Here is a 16,512-nt window from a genome sequence, read left to right on the forward strand (position 1 = left end):
GCCATATTGGTACATGTAATACTTTTCGGGCCATGGCTAAGGTCGCTTCTTTCTATGTGTGTTATGCAAGTAGCTTGTACAGCTGTATTTAAGCTTCTTGACACGTACATATCATCGTTGTCTTTCAAAAGACTTTGAACCCTTAACTGTAACAATGCAATGTCTGGACACCATATTGCTAATACTTTTCAGGCAACGGCTGTCTATCAAAAGCCGACTTTGAACCCTTTTGTACTGTAACAATACAATTGGGCTGGTCTCAATCATGATGTTTCTGACTCAGGGAGAAGAGTTGCTGTTACAGTTCTATACCTCTAGCTCTATGCCTAGAAGTGGCCAAAAATGGCCTTGCATTGAGCGACACCGGTAAAAAAATGTCTGGACGCCATATTGGTAATAATACTTTTCGGGCCACGGCTGAGGTCGCTTCTTTCTATGTGTGTTATGCAAGTAGCTTGTACAGCTGTATTTAAGCTTCTTGACACGTGCATATCATTCTGCCTATCAAAATTTGAACCCTTTACTGTAACGTTAACAATGCGATGTCTGGATGCCATATTGGTAAATTTAGGGCCATGGTTAGGATCGGTTCTTTCTATGTGTGATGTCACGCGTACACGTACATGACGTATGAGGGTTTTGTGTCAGCTTGCTACTGTCACGCCAAAAGTCAAAGGTCACGCTATGAGATGCCACAAAACTTGGACTTCACACGTGCATATCATCTTTGCCTATCAAAAGTCGACTCAGTGAAACTGTAACAATGCAATGTCTGGACACCATATTGGTAATACTTTTCGGGCCATGGCTAAGGTCGCTTCTTTCTATGTGTGTTATGCAAGTAGCTTGTACAGCTGTATTTAAGCTTCTTGGCACGTGCATATAATTTTGCCAATCAAAAGTTGAACCCTTAACTGTAACAATGCAATGTCTGGAAACCAAATTGCTAATACTTTTCTGGCAACGGCTGTCTATCAAAAGTCGACTTTGAACCCCTTGATACTGTAACAATGCAATGTCTGGACGCCATATTAGTAATACTTTTCGGGCCATATGGCTAAGGTCCCTTCTTTCTATGTGTGTTATGCAAGTAGCTTGTACATGTACAGCTGTATTTAAGCTCGAGCTTTTTGTCACGTGCATATAATTCTGCCTATCAAAAGTTGAACCCTTTACTGTAACGATGTCTGGACGCCATATTGGTAAATCTAGGGCCATGGTTAAGGTCGTTTCTTTCTATGTGTGATGCCAAGCGTACACTATGAAGGTTTTGTGTCAGCTTGCTACTGTCACGCCAAAAGTCAAAGGTCACGCTATGAGACGCCACAAAACTTGGACTTCACCACGCACGGGCCCGGGGGTGGCGACAGACCGGCGCCTGTCAAGAACAGAAACGGTCACGGGCTTGTAACTACATCGATAAACCTGCTGAAGGCTATACATCATCTGTACAACATTCAAGCAGACGTTGGGAGAGAGAGTAGTTTCCTGGCTGACACGTTGGAACGAAAAAATTAAAAGGCTTCAGCCTCTACCAGGCTTCAAAAGCGGCTGCACTGAAAGAGATTTCGCCAACTTTGCACTTTGGCACCTGCCATAGGGGTATACTAGGCACCGTACAAGGCCCATACACGTTGAAAGGGGTTTGTTTCAGAAAAAAAAAATGGTACAATCAGGAAAAAAAAACACGATCTTTTCTCCAAACATCTTATTATGTTTACCGAAGGAAAACATATTGTTTCTGCTCTGTTTCCTCTTCTTCACCTAACCAATAAGGTCAATGATAGACCTGGACCAGACGTCTGTCACCATGGTAACTAGTATTGGGTTACGTAATGTTGCAATTTTATAGCAGGAGCGTTTAGACTCCTGGCTGACCATATACTAGAAGTATATGAATGTGTTTGAGTAAGTATTAACAGAGCAGACCATATGCGAGGGTAAACATTATGCATTTGCTTGCAAATGTTACCTTTCTAGTTGGACATCACGTTTGTATTCCCTAAGGCAGGGTGGACAGAAGGAGGTTCAGAAGCGGAAATAATGACACGGTCTTCCCGATGAAAAATGCATATTATCGATCCGCTGGACTTGATTACATGCTTCTCTGGATAGCTGCTTCATCTTTAACCTACTGGTTAAAATTCTAGACATTAATCTAATTATAATCCCATCATAGCAAGTCAGAAAATTTCAACGTTCTGGTAGTTAAGGGTGGTGCCACAAACTGAGTGCGCCTCGTGTGGGCTGTTTTATTGGTAACCATGTTAGAAATTGGAATTAATATTGTTAATATCACAAATATGCATATGTTGGAAGTGGAAGTAAATTACAATCATACAAAGATTTTTCGGTGCAAAAATGTTACATAATGACCCTGTAAACTCATAATATTAATACCAAACAGAATGTCAGATCTATTTGCAGTCGTAAATAGAAAATATTAGTACAAATATATCAAGAACAAGCCGTTGGCGAAATGCATTCAACAATTGACATAGGGTTGTATTCACGGCCTCAGTTTTGTTTCCTTCCGAGTTTGTGTTGAGGAGATTAAATATCTTCCAAAGTAACGTTTTGTCAACAAAACCTAACTGTTTACGGTTAACTTTGCTTTCGAAAGACATACATTTCTAAGAGATCTTGTGATATTTTTCCTGGGCATACCTAGCCTCCATAGCATGCCAAAAACTGGGGGGTTTGGGGGGTCTTCGGGGACTTTGGTAGCTTTTATGTGCTGTTTTCTGATTTCATATAGACAACATAGCCGGACTGGTTGAATTACCCCCGTTTTTTTAGAATTGGGCTAATCAGAAAACAGCCGAAAACCACCAAACCCCCAGTTCTATAAGTCTGCTACGGAGGCTAGGGCATACCTCTGAATCGAGAAATAGCCGGGTTAATACCCGGATCTTAGCCGGATTTGCATGCGTGATTGTCGGATTGCGTTATGTATTTTATCGGTGTTTATTTACTTTAGCTAAAAGGTTAACGCAATGTTAAGACCTTACGGAAGGGCGATTCTTCTCCTTTGTTTATTTGGTAACGTTAAACACGATCCCAAATGAGAAGAGCCTTTTTTTATTTTTCACCTTACTTTTAGCAAGTCCGAAACAACTGAACTGAACTTAGCAAGTCCAATCTTCCTTTATATCAGTGCATATATTTATAGGCTTCTTTCTGATTTTCTACCAATCTTCAAGGACCAACTACAGTTAAGCGTATATAATTATGTGTGAATGTTTAAACGTTGAACAGTAGAAGCTTCTTGGTTTAACAATAAGAAAGGGGTATGAAGAAGGAAGTACAGTGTTTTTAAATTGTTGTTCTCAATTCAACTTCTTGGTCTTGTTTGACAAAAAATTGGCATAAAATCATAGTTCACGTCCCCCAGTCTTTTAACGCATTCGTTTACATTATAGAGAAAAATAAGTCAACGACAACAATTTAAGTGACAATAAGACAAAGTGTCTGAAGACCCAGATGTTTCTGAGATAGCATCCATTATCTGTCATCAGATTCAGTGACTGAGTCTCATTTTGATATTCTCAGACGGACATTCTCAGTCACTGATGAAAGATAGCAGATACTATACGATGTTACACACTTGTTTTCTTTTAAAATACTATGTAATGTAATGTAAATGTATATATAATTGTACGTGATGTGTTGTTATGTCTTACATGTATGTACCCTCTCCTGGAAGAATAGTTGCCACCCTCGGGTGGGCAGCTAAAGGAGAGCTTTTCCTCAATAAACCTCCTCAACTATCTGCAACGTTTGACTCTTCAGAGCCCTGTATTCAGTTTGTTTTGTATAATAAACTAGGTTCCTTAGTATGAATTGCGGGAGGATCTAAGGTTGCGGGAGGATCTAAGGTCTAAGGTAAGGTTAGTATGAATTACTAGTATAATGTAGTTTTGACTGCATGTCTAACCTTTATTCATAAACGCATTCATCTGTTTGCAATTTGTAGGCCATTTGACTAGGAATGTCGGTGAAGGTTAGACATCCAGGTAATAAGATACGCCAAAAACAGTTACTCAAGCAACTGGATGTGATTTTGGAAATAAATTTTGAAATATGATTTCCAAAATCATATCCATGGCCAGTTGCTTGAGTGACTGTTTTTACGCGCATTTGACGCAAAATATGTATGCTTGGATTGCAATTATTTCTTACTTTCTATGCTTAAAACTCTTTTTATTTTATAGATTAAAATAAATCATAGTTCCAACAAATTTTAGTTCTGACTGGAAAGGCAGGAACCGAAAAAGACGGGCGCCTCCCGAAGCCTGGTAGAGGCTACACGCGACGGTTGTCTCAAAAGCCATAGCCTCCACCAGCCTCCTTTTGCAGGCTGTATAAATCGTAGAAATCAGCCTAAAAAGGCATACAATTGTCCAATTGACCCTCGATGGCCGGGAAACACCTCTGGCCTTTTATATGCCCTTTTTAGGCCGATTACTACTATTTATACAGCCTGCAAAAGAGTCTGGTGGAGACTAGGAAACCACTGTGCGTCTCTCAGTATATTTGCATGGGAGATTGTGCGGAGCATGCGCCGTGGCGGGCGCGCAACCTGACCCCTAGATCAATGGGAGAAGCCGCCGCGGGTCAGTCGTGCTGCAAGGCGCGCTACATGTACGGTACGGGCCGCACGCTCGGGCCTGCCGCCTCCCCCCGCCATGGTACCCGAGCTAGCCACCGCTCTGCTCGCCCTGGTGCTCTACCACAACACCTGGGACGCTGACTTCGCTTACGACGACAGGTAAGAGCCGTGGGTTCGCCCTAGTTTTTACGGGAAGGTGCTAGACCCACACCGCGGAAGTTGGGCTCCCTAAACTACGCTAGCGGTTATGGTACACTATGGTCCCATTCAAGAGCCTCAAGGACTTCAAATTAGCTCGAGTAAGTGTATAGGTCAATGGTATTAGGGGATTTAGTGGCCATGATATGTACAGGTGTTGGAAGTGGGGTCTTTGGGGCGAGGAACAGCTATGCTTGTTCAGTATTCAACCGGGAAACGTGTTACGAAGTTGCGCGGTATCGCTCTTTTATCAGTCGGGAGGTTGGCGAAAATTTGCGACGTCGAACCGAAGCCCCAGTCGACACCCCGGCGTTCAGATCGTTTCTTAGGCTTTACACAGAATTATAGATCGCATAAACGTCCTACATTGATAGATGACAAGGTAGGAATTGGCATATTTTGTCCGGGATGGTCAGGGTTTGTTGTGCAAATGAGGAGCTGTCCGTACCCACTCGGGGTACCGGTGTGTTTTCCTTCTGGTGTCGGGTGTTGCTGCTCCCCTGTCCCGCATGTTTTATCACGCCTCCCCGGTAGGTCCCGATAAAAACTTCATGCGGAAACTCACATCTTCAAAACTGTCAACATTCTGGATTTTTTTGGTTAACATGTAAATTTTAGGCAATTTTTTTACCAATCTTATTTTTGCTTACAATTTTGATTTTTTAAAAATACGTTAGCTCTTAATTTCTTCTTCTTGTGTGCGTTACCGTTGCACTAGCACCCGAAAACCAAGAGTAGATATTACAACAGATTATCTTGAGTAGATTTCTCTTTCTTTTTGAAATCAACCGAGGAAAAAAAATACAACCAAAGAAAAAAAATCAAGCCCTGGGTCTTTTCTTCCCCACTTCAGACGAAAATCCGTCTCCAGTTTTTCAGCGGTCATGCCCCGCCTTTCTTTCCGTTTTTTCACGCTTTCTCTTCAACTTTGCATGTGAATAAGTCGAATTCAAAAGGCGGAGAAAAGAACCACAATCTGCAAGGCTAAAAAGGCGAAAGTCGGCTTTCTTTAGGGATAAGTTCATTCCTCGGGATTTGCTCGACAAATAGATAGAGTTGGAATGTTTGCTCCTGCCAGCATACGCCTGTCATAGCTGTTATACCATAGACTGCAGGTGGGTAGCTAACCCTTCGCTCAAACTGAGGGAAAAGTCCTAAGCACCATACCTGTTGTAAAACAAACATTCTTCCGTGGATCAGTAAGCCAAAAATGTGCTAATAAGAAAGACAAACATTACTGCAAAGGTTGTAGAGTTGGAAAATAAATGACATTGAGAGGGATACAGAGGTTAGAAATATCATAGATCACTCTATATACCATTTTACACTTAGCTGTTCAAGTCTTTAAGAAAAGCCTTCATATGAAACATTTGATAATTGCCAACTTTTAATATAGTTCTTCATTTTACTCATTATTTCATTCCACATTCTAGAAGATGACAGTTTGGATTTCACCTCAACACAATTTGTATGTGTGAATCTTATTTTTGCAGTGAGCAATGAGATTTTTTTTCACCAGTAAATGTTCAAGCTCAAAATATGCCCTCTGAGTCTCCTTAAAAAAAAAGAAGAAATTTCTTTTCCCTAATTCATTTGTTTTTGCAGTAAGCAGTGTGGATCTTGGTAGGCTGTATCAGTCACTGATCAGTTAATGATGAAGTTTTGTCATGAAGAGGTGTCTGAGACAAATATGTGCACTGGGCAAACTGTTCCCTTTCAAGCCTGTTTGGTCTGGCCGGACAAAAGCCTGCAATGCCAACACACCCCTTTCACTGCTTTTCAAAAAAACGTGAGACAAACACCAAACTCCCCCCCTAAACGGTTCTGTATACCCAACAGATTTTGGCCGTCGTTGCTTTCTCCGCAAATGGCGGGAATAGATTGAATGGCAAATACAACAAACTTCGGCGCCATCCTTTGACTTTGATACTTGGGACATTCGAGCCACACCTTGTAAGAGAGTACAAAAGCTCAGAGTTGAATTAGGGGTGGATAATTTTCTCAATATTTGTAGCAAATGGCGTAGCGTAAAGCGATAGGATAACCGGATTCGCAAGGTCAATGGTGGATAGAGAGCCACATGTACGCGACCCATTGACCGACCGCAAAATGATAGAAGCAACGTGGTCTACGATTTCATCTGCGCCGTGTGCTGCTGTTACGCTTTTTGATACGACTTAAAGGATAACAAGAACGGTACAAAGACGTCCCCAACTGCCTTTCTGTTCGCATGTTTACTGTTGTCCTGCGGGCCGCTGCATTTCAATGGGGTGTCCATTTCACTTAGCCACCCCTGATACTCGGCCAATTGTCACTACTTTGGGTCACTTTATATTGTGTTCACCCTAGGAAAAAGACTAAAGAGGCAATCTTTTTACCATATGAAAGCACAAGATGGTCAGAAGTGGTCATTTGGGAAAGGTATTGTTACCATGCATGAGAAGCAGACACAAAGAGCTTTATCTTTCAAATATCTGCTATGCACTGTCTTATGCAAAGTATTGCAATGGAACTTGCAAATTATATGGCCTGGCAAGGAAGGAAATGCTAGACTTCCAGAAAATGCGAGCACCCGCGAATGCTACAAAAGTGTAGAGTTCTATCATAATAGCCCCGGGCTAGTATGCAATTTTAGAGGTTCAGACCCAGATCCTTAAACTAGTGGTTAGATTGTTGACTTGTTGATATTTTGGAGAGATAGCTTCTTTCACCGATGCCGACATATGAAGAGAACCAGTCTTTCTACATTTCATTATAACCTTCTCGTCTCTCTCTGTATAATATATTGTGTCACATCTAGTCGTGAAGTATGTCAAAATTATGGGGTAGGTACTCCTTTGATCATTCCGGTTTACGAGTTGGCAAAGATGTGTGAAGTCGTCTAATTGTTTGGCAGACAATTTTTTTGACACATGTTTTTGGTCCTATTTTTCTGCTATTTCTCACCTCACCCTTTTGTTATTTATGTGGGAGTAAAAAAACAAGTTAATTGAAGTTAGTAAGGTTGTAAATCAGTCCAAGTAGAAAGTTTAATGTTGAATAATTTGCTTGCTTTGGGACAGAAATGCTTTGTAGTCTGAAACATAATTTACAAGCATCAGAAAGAAATACGCACCAAGAAGGCACATGAAAACTCGTAAAGAAGCCCCAAGACATTTATGGCAAATAAGTTAAAGCACTTGACTTTTTAAAGGGGAATTTAATAGGCTTCTATGATTTTTCATATAGATAGTAGACAATAACTCTCTATATTTATGACTAAATAAGTCACATATGAAAATATGTAATGTCGTTTATTTTCTTTGTGGAATTTCTCTTAAAGTTGACTCTCCTAAATCATAACAATGTATCATGGTTGCAGAGCTAGAGTTAAAACTTTTATTTTTTTTCTTTCAAAACCAAGACTGCCTCTCTTTCCTCTTTCCTTCCATGAAAATGACCAGTATGTTTTCAGTAGTTGTTTCCTAATCTCCAAGTAGATCCTAGTCTTTTGCCACCCTAGGATCTGCTTGGAGATAAGGCCAATTTCTTTTTACTAAATTGTAGCCCTTTTTAGTCCAGCTTTTGTAGTCAAGCTACTTGTCAAAAGAAAGACAAGACCTCATTAGCACTGAAGTGAACAATTGACTTACACAATTATGCAATATTGTATGAGTGGTTTAAAGATTACAACTGGGGTCTTATATGTACCCAGAGCAATTTTGGGAGCAGTGAAACTGCATTTTCAAAGTCAATTTTTGGTTATTGTTCAATGTAAAGAATTGAATCAACCATATCCCATAGCATACTAATATCTCTGAGGAAAAATGCAATATTGCAGATGGAAAAACATTTGATATTTTTAGAACGTAGGCTGGTTCTAGATACATGTATTTACTGGTAGTGGTAGCACCAAGAAGTAAAGGATTCCTAAGTTAGCTTGTTTTTTGGGGCTATTTCAAAGGCTTCAAGTATAAAATGAAGACAAAAATGTGTTGAGGAAAAATATGATATGAGGAAAGCCTTGAAATGTTGTGAAGCAGCTTCAGGCTTGTTCAAGGATATTTTTTCACTAAAAACCTCCTTCCTTGTGCACATTGAGTGGATTTGCGAACATACACTACAGAAGGGTAGCCCTCTCTGTAAAGCTTTCCACTTTGTATCACTCAAAGTAGGGCTGGAAATGTCAGACCCATTATAGGATATATGGGACTTCGGCATGGGTTAGTTCTCGTCATTTTGCAAAAGGTTACCTTGATCTTTACTGTATTCTTAGAAGGCCATGTCTTTTCTGGAAAAGGATATCTCGCAGTTCAGTTTAAAATATTGTGGTTTCGGGACTGAAAAAAAAAGAAACAAGAAAGATTGGGAATGTAAATCAACTGTATGATATGTACTTATTTTCAAAATAAAAACTTTAATTTGTAAATGTATGAAATTCTATGAATGATATTCATGATACAGTTGTTAATTTCTTTAAAGGTAATCCACCATAGCTGAAGCTGAAACAAAGACTGTTTGGCATTACATAGTAATTGGATTAATTCCGTTGTTTGAAGTACCTGAAACTGGGGGGTCTATGTAACAGTATGTTTACACTTTCCCAGCCTTTTTGGAGACTTCATCAAAATCAAGAACAAAGAGATTTTTGTAACCTGGCCTAAGTGACTTATTTCTTTGAAAAATTGGAGCAAATTGAAGCCATTCCAGGCACAAGGCACGTATCCTGGTAAAAGAACCTGGTCTTTTTTGTACCCCTGTGATTTTAGATGGACCAAAGAGGTTAGAGAGACCAGCCTCCTTGAATGGAAAATTTAAAAAAGAACAGGTGGTTTTTATATTTTATACCATATGTCAGACACGCTTTTGGTTTGACAAATGATATACCCACTTCACCTAGACTTGATTTCCTATAGTATATGCCAGACTCTTTGCCTAGACAAATTGGTGTGTTGGTCTGGCGTCTGCCTTTTTTTTGTTTTCTTCTGTTTGTAACTTTGTGTTTCTCTTTGGAAAGGACAGACAAATAATACAGAATGGATTTTTCTGAATGTTTAATCAGAAGTAGCCTGGGTATCATCTGGATTTTGCTCTGCTTAGTGCTACACAAGAAAAGATTTTTTTGTAGCGTAGAGTAGCAAAATCTGGATGGTACCAGGCTAAAAGACAAATGGTACAAATGGTAAGATTTGGGGCAATTTTGGATTTGGAACCAAATACTAGTACAGGAATCAGGGCTCTCCCCAGTAATTTTTAGGGAAGAGATGCTCCCTAATCGGTTGAAGGAATATTAGCGAATTTTCATGAAAATACTAAGAGAAAACCCTGAATTCGAGCATTTTGGGAGAGGTGCTATAGAATTTTGGGGAGAGGGGGAGCACCCTTGCTTCATTGCTTGGGGAAAGTCCTGAGGAATTCTTGTAATCTGTATTTTAGCTTGTAGCTGTAAGTAAGGACAAGTCATCACAAAATAGAATTCATCTTCCATATTTTCATGACATGTGGGACACAGTCTCTCAAGGATTCATGCTGCCTTAAAGTGAAGTCTACCCGAGTAATAATAGCACCTCTGCAGGTGTGCTACCAGGTGGTTAGTGCTGATAATACTGTGCGTTGTTGTGTCGAACGGCTATGTTTAACTTCATCTGCATCCCTGGGAACATTTGTAATCCATTCAGCAAGCATTGCCATAGCAGCAATCTCCCACATGTCTGGCATCCAAGGTCTCTCTCCATATTTTCTGAGTGATCTACATATTATGCACTCCTTAAAGTCATCCAATGCAGTTTTTAGGGCCTGGAAACCCAATTTTTCAAAGCCAATATTCTAGTCATTTATCTACATACTGAGTTGAAACCACACTGTCCCAATGTATATTGACCATCTGGGAGCAAAAATTCCCAAAATTCTGATGGAAAATGGTTACTGGAAGGGCCCTGGGCTGATTTTTAGGGTACCACCCAGAAAATAAAGGACTCGTCTTGGGGCTTGTTTCTGCTGTTTTAAAATGCCGAAGGTATGGAATGCTGACTCAAATGTGCTAATGTGAAGCAGTATGTGTCAATATCACAAAGATTATTTCCAATTTTGCTGCCCTGAAATTGCAGGGTAGTAATCCAGAAAATCATTTTCAGATAAAGATAATTGTCTTAGCACGGTTTAAGCCAAACATTCGAAGCCTATTAGAAGGTTAAAGTGGAGAATTTGTCAAAGCATACTTGTGGTAAACTTGATATGATTGGTTTTAAATTCGAAACAGGAAGGCGATTCGTTATGGGGCACCTTATGAACTGTGATCTATGCATTGAAAAATGTTTTGGGAAAGTGAAGTTTTATGCTGATTTTTTCCTGATGTTTGAATTTGATCACGAGTACGTTCCTTTTATAGAAGGTCTTTCTTGGTATTTTAGGGCAGATGAAAGTGTAATCATACTTTTACTGTAATTCACTTTATGTACACGGTAGCAAAATTTCACGGCCTGAGAAAAGTGGACATGTTCACAGAACTATGTAGTGACGACAGGTGCAGGAAAAAGAAAGTCCAAAAATTATTTGTTAACTGTAATGATAAGTTCACGGTACAGAAGTGACATTGAAAACAACTCTTGAACATAACAGTACCGTAAAAAAATCGGGAATTACAGTATTTGACAAAATTTATGCCATAGAGAGCATCTAGGGCAACATCACACATTCAGAGGTGCACCTTCGAAATTTTTCATATTTGTTGCTCTTGGAAAATACACCTATGATTTCTCTGTGACAAACTAGCTAGTCACGATTTGGGTTTGTTTTTTGCATCATGCTGTTACCACTGGGGTGATGGTAGGTAATTTGTAGTCAGGGCATGTCCAAGGCCACTTGAGGACCTTTCAAGTGGGTCTGTTTTTTGTCAAAAGCTAGGCAATAGAAATACTGTCCCCTTGGGGGGATGGGAGGGGCGGTAGTTGCGGTACTGTACTGGTAAGAACTTACAGTTAGTTGTTCTAAACAGATCAAGGGTCAAAGCAACATTTGCGATAGACCCCTGTTTTAAAGGAAATCCTTGGTTGGTCTCAGAACGGTTTGTTGTAATTACTTTAGAAGAAACACAGAACCCCTTAAGCTTGCCTTAGAACTTCCCAACTGAGCGATTATGGAGTAAAGGTGAGGTCACCCCGGACAAAGGTGGTCATACTCAGCTACTGATACACCCTGGGTAATTGATAGTGAGCTATGGATCAGGGTAAGGTTCAAGGTTCTGGGAATAGTTTTGGGAGTCGGGGCAGGAAAGTTCGAAGAGCTGGGAAAGTTTCTCAGGCGGTTGGTTGATTTGCAAGGGGGCTGCCAGTCGGAAACTCTGGTATGTGACCCAGGTTTGTGAAGGTGAAGGGTGGGGGATACTCCTGAGAGCTTTGTCAACAGTAAGGACAAGATCAACTGATAACACAGAGGCTACTAGAACTGACCTGTGTCTGAGTGTGTTAAAGGCACCCCGTGCAGTTTTTAGGGCTTGGAAACCAGATTTTTCAAAGTCAATATTCTAGTCACTTCTCTACACTCTAAGTTAAAACACCACTGTCCCAAGGTATTACATCGACATTCATGAACAAACTGAATGCCCCAAATTCTGACGGAAAACTGTTACTGGGAGGACCTGGATTGATTTTTAGGGTACCACCAAAAAAGTAAAGGACTAATCTTGGGGCTTGTTTCTGCAGTTCTGCCGCCCTGAAATGCATTGGATGGCTTTAAAGGCTGACCCAAAGCAATTTCTGGGAAGTAGAACTGGATTTACAGTGTCAGTTTTCTGGTCTTTTTATACCATTGCTGATTGCATGTCTGATGTCTGTGTCAAAAATGCAACGTCGCTGATGGAAAACGGTTGCTTATTTCGTACCGTAGGCTGGTTCTAGCTATATTTATGGGTGGTACCAAAAAATAAAGGGACTCATCATGTAGCTTGTTTTTGTAGAAAGGGAATGAAATTTAAAGGGGTCTTGCCTTTAACCCTGGAATTGTCAAAGCTGTCAGATCAGTCTGTAATCATGATGTGTGCAGATTTACTTGGAGGGTTAAAAGGGGGCCCACATGCCCTTTTCCGTAGAGCGTAATTAGCCGTTTTAACTCTACGTAGAGCGTAGACGGACCGTTCTAATTCAACCTAGAGCGTAATTGGCACATTTTGCGTAGAGCGTATTTGCCATTTTAATTCTACGTAATGCGTTGTAGCCACTTGGAATTTATCGTAAAGCGTAATCGTGAGGTTTCCTGAATTCAGCGTAATACGTAGCCAGCTCTCAAAATTTAGCGTAGAGCATCGTCGGGACCCCCCATGCAGGCCCCCATAAAATTGTTGTTTGTAACCCCAAGACCATATCTAGTGAGATAACAGACTTTAAACAAGGACAGCTACAAGAACATTGTTTAAAGAGTTGCAACAAGCATTTTAGAAAGTCAAGGTCAAGCATCTTAGTGGGTCAAAAGTCAAAAGGACACGTACATGAACATTGTTCAAACTCATGAGTGTAAAGGTCACTTTATAAGCTAGTCTTGTCTTATCAACAAGTATAATCTATGTACGCCCTCCCCACAGGGCTCTCTGTTGTTACACCAACATTTTTATAAAGTGCAGTTGATATGTAACTTGTTATGATAGTTTACTGGCTCAGACATTGCTGATTTTTTAGATAAATCTTCACAATATTGATGTCTGGAAGTTATGGTATAGTGCCAATATCTTGGAAATGTTTGCCAGATTTTGAGCTTGAAAATCTCCAAGCAAATTTTTTGGTGGCTCCAAATACGGCATCAAATTGGCCAGGCAGAATGCCACTGCAGTTATTATTTACTAACCAAAGGCGCTATCGTTAGGCTTGTGTAAAAAAGATATACCAGTACAAAAAGTATGATAAAAGTATGACAAATGCCTAAAAAGACATCAAAAACAAGTGAAGTCAAGACCTCAGGCTTTTCCAATGTTCAGTAAGTCTGAAATGTTTATTAGAAATTGCACATGTGTTGTATTACTTCCAGCACAAAGGCCATAACCTTTAGTGCCACACGGTAACCTGCGTTTCTTGAAAGGATCCTTTTCTTCACCCAAAGACTGGTGTCTCCTAAGATTAACTCCTTACCAGCCTTACTGAATCCTCCTTAATCCGTCTTAGGGCAGAGGTCACCAAACTGTTGACCTGAACAGGTCAGGGGTGAATAAAGAGATTATAGGAAGGACAATTGAATGGCATCTTTCTAAACACACAGATAGATATAGGACAGTGCTGGGTTAGAGTCCAGTGGCTTAGGGCTAATTTAATCCTCGGTTGGCTACCTGACGCAAGCAAGCATTCCTTTGGGAAAAATAGAACTTTCAAGAGACAAAATCATATTTGTGTGTTGAAATGTTGCTACAGGTACTTGATAATTCATTTTTATCCAAATTTAAATTTGTTCTAAATTTGTAACAGTTTTTGCTGTCCAATCTTCTTGTATAGTTTTTCCTCACGCCCTTACTAGTGTAATTTTTGCTTTAGTTACGTCAAGGACATTATATCCGGATATAATGTCCTTGATTTCATACAAGGACAAGTCTCGGGTGTTGTGCATGGCCCTCTAAGTAAATCGTACACCTGATGGCATGTTCTGAGTGGTTCTTGTTACGATAAATCTTAAGAACTAAGAAGGATTTGGTAGCCTAAGAAAGATCCATATCTCTTGTGTTGTAAAGCCTACTAAAGGTCTGAATTTTTAAGGAGTGTTTTTAGGATTTGTACTTAGTCAGTCATGTATATCATTGTTTCTAATTGTGTGGTAAAATGGAAATTTTAAAGTTGACAAAATATGGCTTTTCTATGTGTAATTTTAGTTTGCACAAGTGTGCTCAGATTTTTCCAGAACAAGTCTCTTTTCTCACAAGTCTCTTTCTATCGTAAAAAAAAAATAAACCAGCTCTATCCATAAATTCTCCCCGCTAGATATGCAAGTTCAGGGCTTGAAATACTGGGTGCGTGTGCACCTTTGTGCACCCAAAATTGGACCTGTGCAACCAATTTTTTTCAATATTTTTGTAGGTATTTTTGTACATATTAATATTTAAATGTATAATAGTATACAGGATATTCTTGACATCTTAGGGTCAGAAAAATAATAAAATCTTTGAGGTAGTACTTGTGTAAGATTTTTAAGTTAGCTCCTATTTCAGATTCAAGCTTAGAAGAGGAGCAGTAAGATTGATAAGTAGGTTTTGTTTTATATGGTGCACCCCCAAAAATTGTGTGCACCTAATTTTTCAGGTTGGGTGCACCAGTGCACCTATTCCCAAAAATGAATTTCGAGCCCTGAAGTTGGACCAAACATTTCTGAGTAGCCTGGGTGCCATCCCTTTTGAGGCAGGGCTTCTTGCACTCGCTACCACAAAAATGACTGGCTCCCAGGCTAAAGTCTGAGCACATGTAGTACAGATGAGTGTGAAAGGAGTGCAGACAGGTAGCCAAGGAGCCATGACTGTCTGTAAAACACACTGACAGGTAATAGAAGGAGAGGGAATACTGCCGCACAATTCACTTCCCCATTTACTTTATCACTGGGCCGTGGCATAGGTGGAGGGGCATAGGTTATATCCAGGGTGGCTCAGGGTAGGTTAATTTTTCACGATAGGGGGAAAGTGTAAGACTTGTGTGAAAATTTAAAAGGTGCCCAATGCAGTTTTTAGCTGAGTGCTAAGCAGAGAAAGCAGTATGTACCATTTTTAAAGTCTTTGGTATGACTCGGCCGGGGATCGAACTCACGACCTACCGAATGCAAGGCGAACACTCTACCCACTTGGCCATTGCACCGGTCCTTTTTTTTAAAACTTTTTTAATGCAGTTTTTAGGGCTTGGAAACCAGGAGTCAATACAGTATCTGTATACTCTAGTCACTTACCTACATAGTAAGTTGAAACAACACCATCCCAATGTATACATCCATGGAGCAAAAATGCTGAAATTGTGATGTAGACCTGTTAACAGTACTGTAGGATCCTGGGCTGATTTTTGGGGTGCCACCCAAAAAATAAGGACTGACTCATCTTGGGGCTTGTTTCTGCAGAGTTTTAAGTGTGCAAAATATGAAATTCTGATTCAAATGTGCTAATATGGGAAAGTATGTGTCAATATCATACATATTGCCTTCTTAAGAATATTTCTAATTTTTTCTTCCTTGAAATTGCACTAGAGGCCTTTAAGGGGAATGGTGGTTTGTATAGCTACATATTTCTTTGTCTTCGTTGAATAAGAGAGGTTACTCAGTAACAGGTACTTGGAATAACGTCCACTTGAAGAGCATGTTGACAGACACTTAGCTGAAAGTCTCATAATTGATTTTTCATTTTGTGTAGTTAGCTTAAGTAAGGTTTACTGTTCAGTGCTTGGGGCCTAGCACAAGGTTATGAAAGAAAGTTTATTGCAAATACTTGCCCGAGGGCTAATTGCAGTTACAAACAAGGGAAATCGTAGATTTCAAACCTCCGGGTTTTTTTTTTTCTATTGGTTTAGGTTATTTGTTTGTGTGTAGTATGAAAGTTATGTGCGTAATATGTTTGTATGCCGGTTTGATGGCTACTGACGGTTGGTTCGGTATGGACTGTTGATTAACGCAGTGTTCGAAATACTTTTTTGAGCAAAGTAGCACAGTGTGCTACCTATAGGGCAAAAACTAGGTAGCGCAGCAGAATTTTAGGTAGCGCCACGCCCCCCCCCCCATTT

The 16,512-nt window shown here is 40.0% G+C and overlaps 1 protein-coding gene across 1 annotated transcript in view; it reads left to right on the forward strand.

The window, feature by feature from the left end:
• Positions 1-4,577: 4,577 nt before the first annotated feature.
• Positions 4,578-16,512, forward strand: part of LOC109467447 (transmembrane and TPR repeat-containing protein 2-like) — a 50,366-nt gene continuing 38,431 nt past the window's right edge. The window contains exon 1 of the mRNA XM_019765431.1: positions 4,578-4,771. Coding sequence (XP_019620990.1) covers positions 4,689-4,771 — 83 coding nt within the window. The 5' untranslated portion in view covers positions 4,578-4,688. The remainder of the gene's footprint in view (positions 4,772-16,512) is intronic.

The sequence above is a fragment of the Branchiostoma belcheri genome, unplaced genomic scaffold, assembly GCF_001625305.1.
Source record: "Branchiostoma belcheri isolate BF01 breed outbred unplaced genomic scaffold, Haploidv18h27 scaffold18, whole genome shotgun sequence".
Classification (NCBI taxonomy): domain Eukaryota; kingdom Metazoa; phylum Chordata; class Leptocardii; order Amphioxiformes; family Branchiostomatidae; genus Branchiostoma; species Branchiostoma belcheri.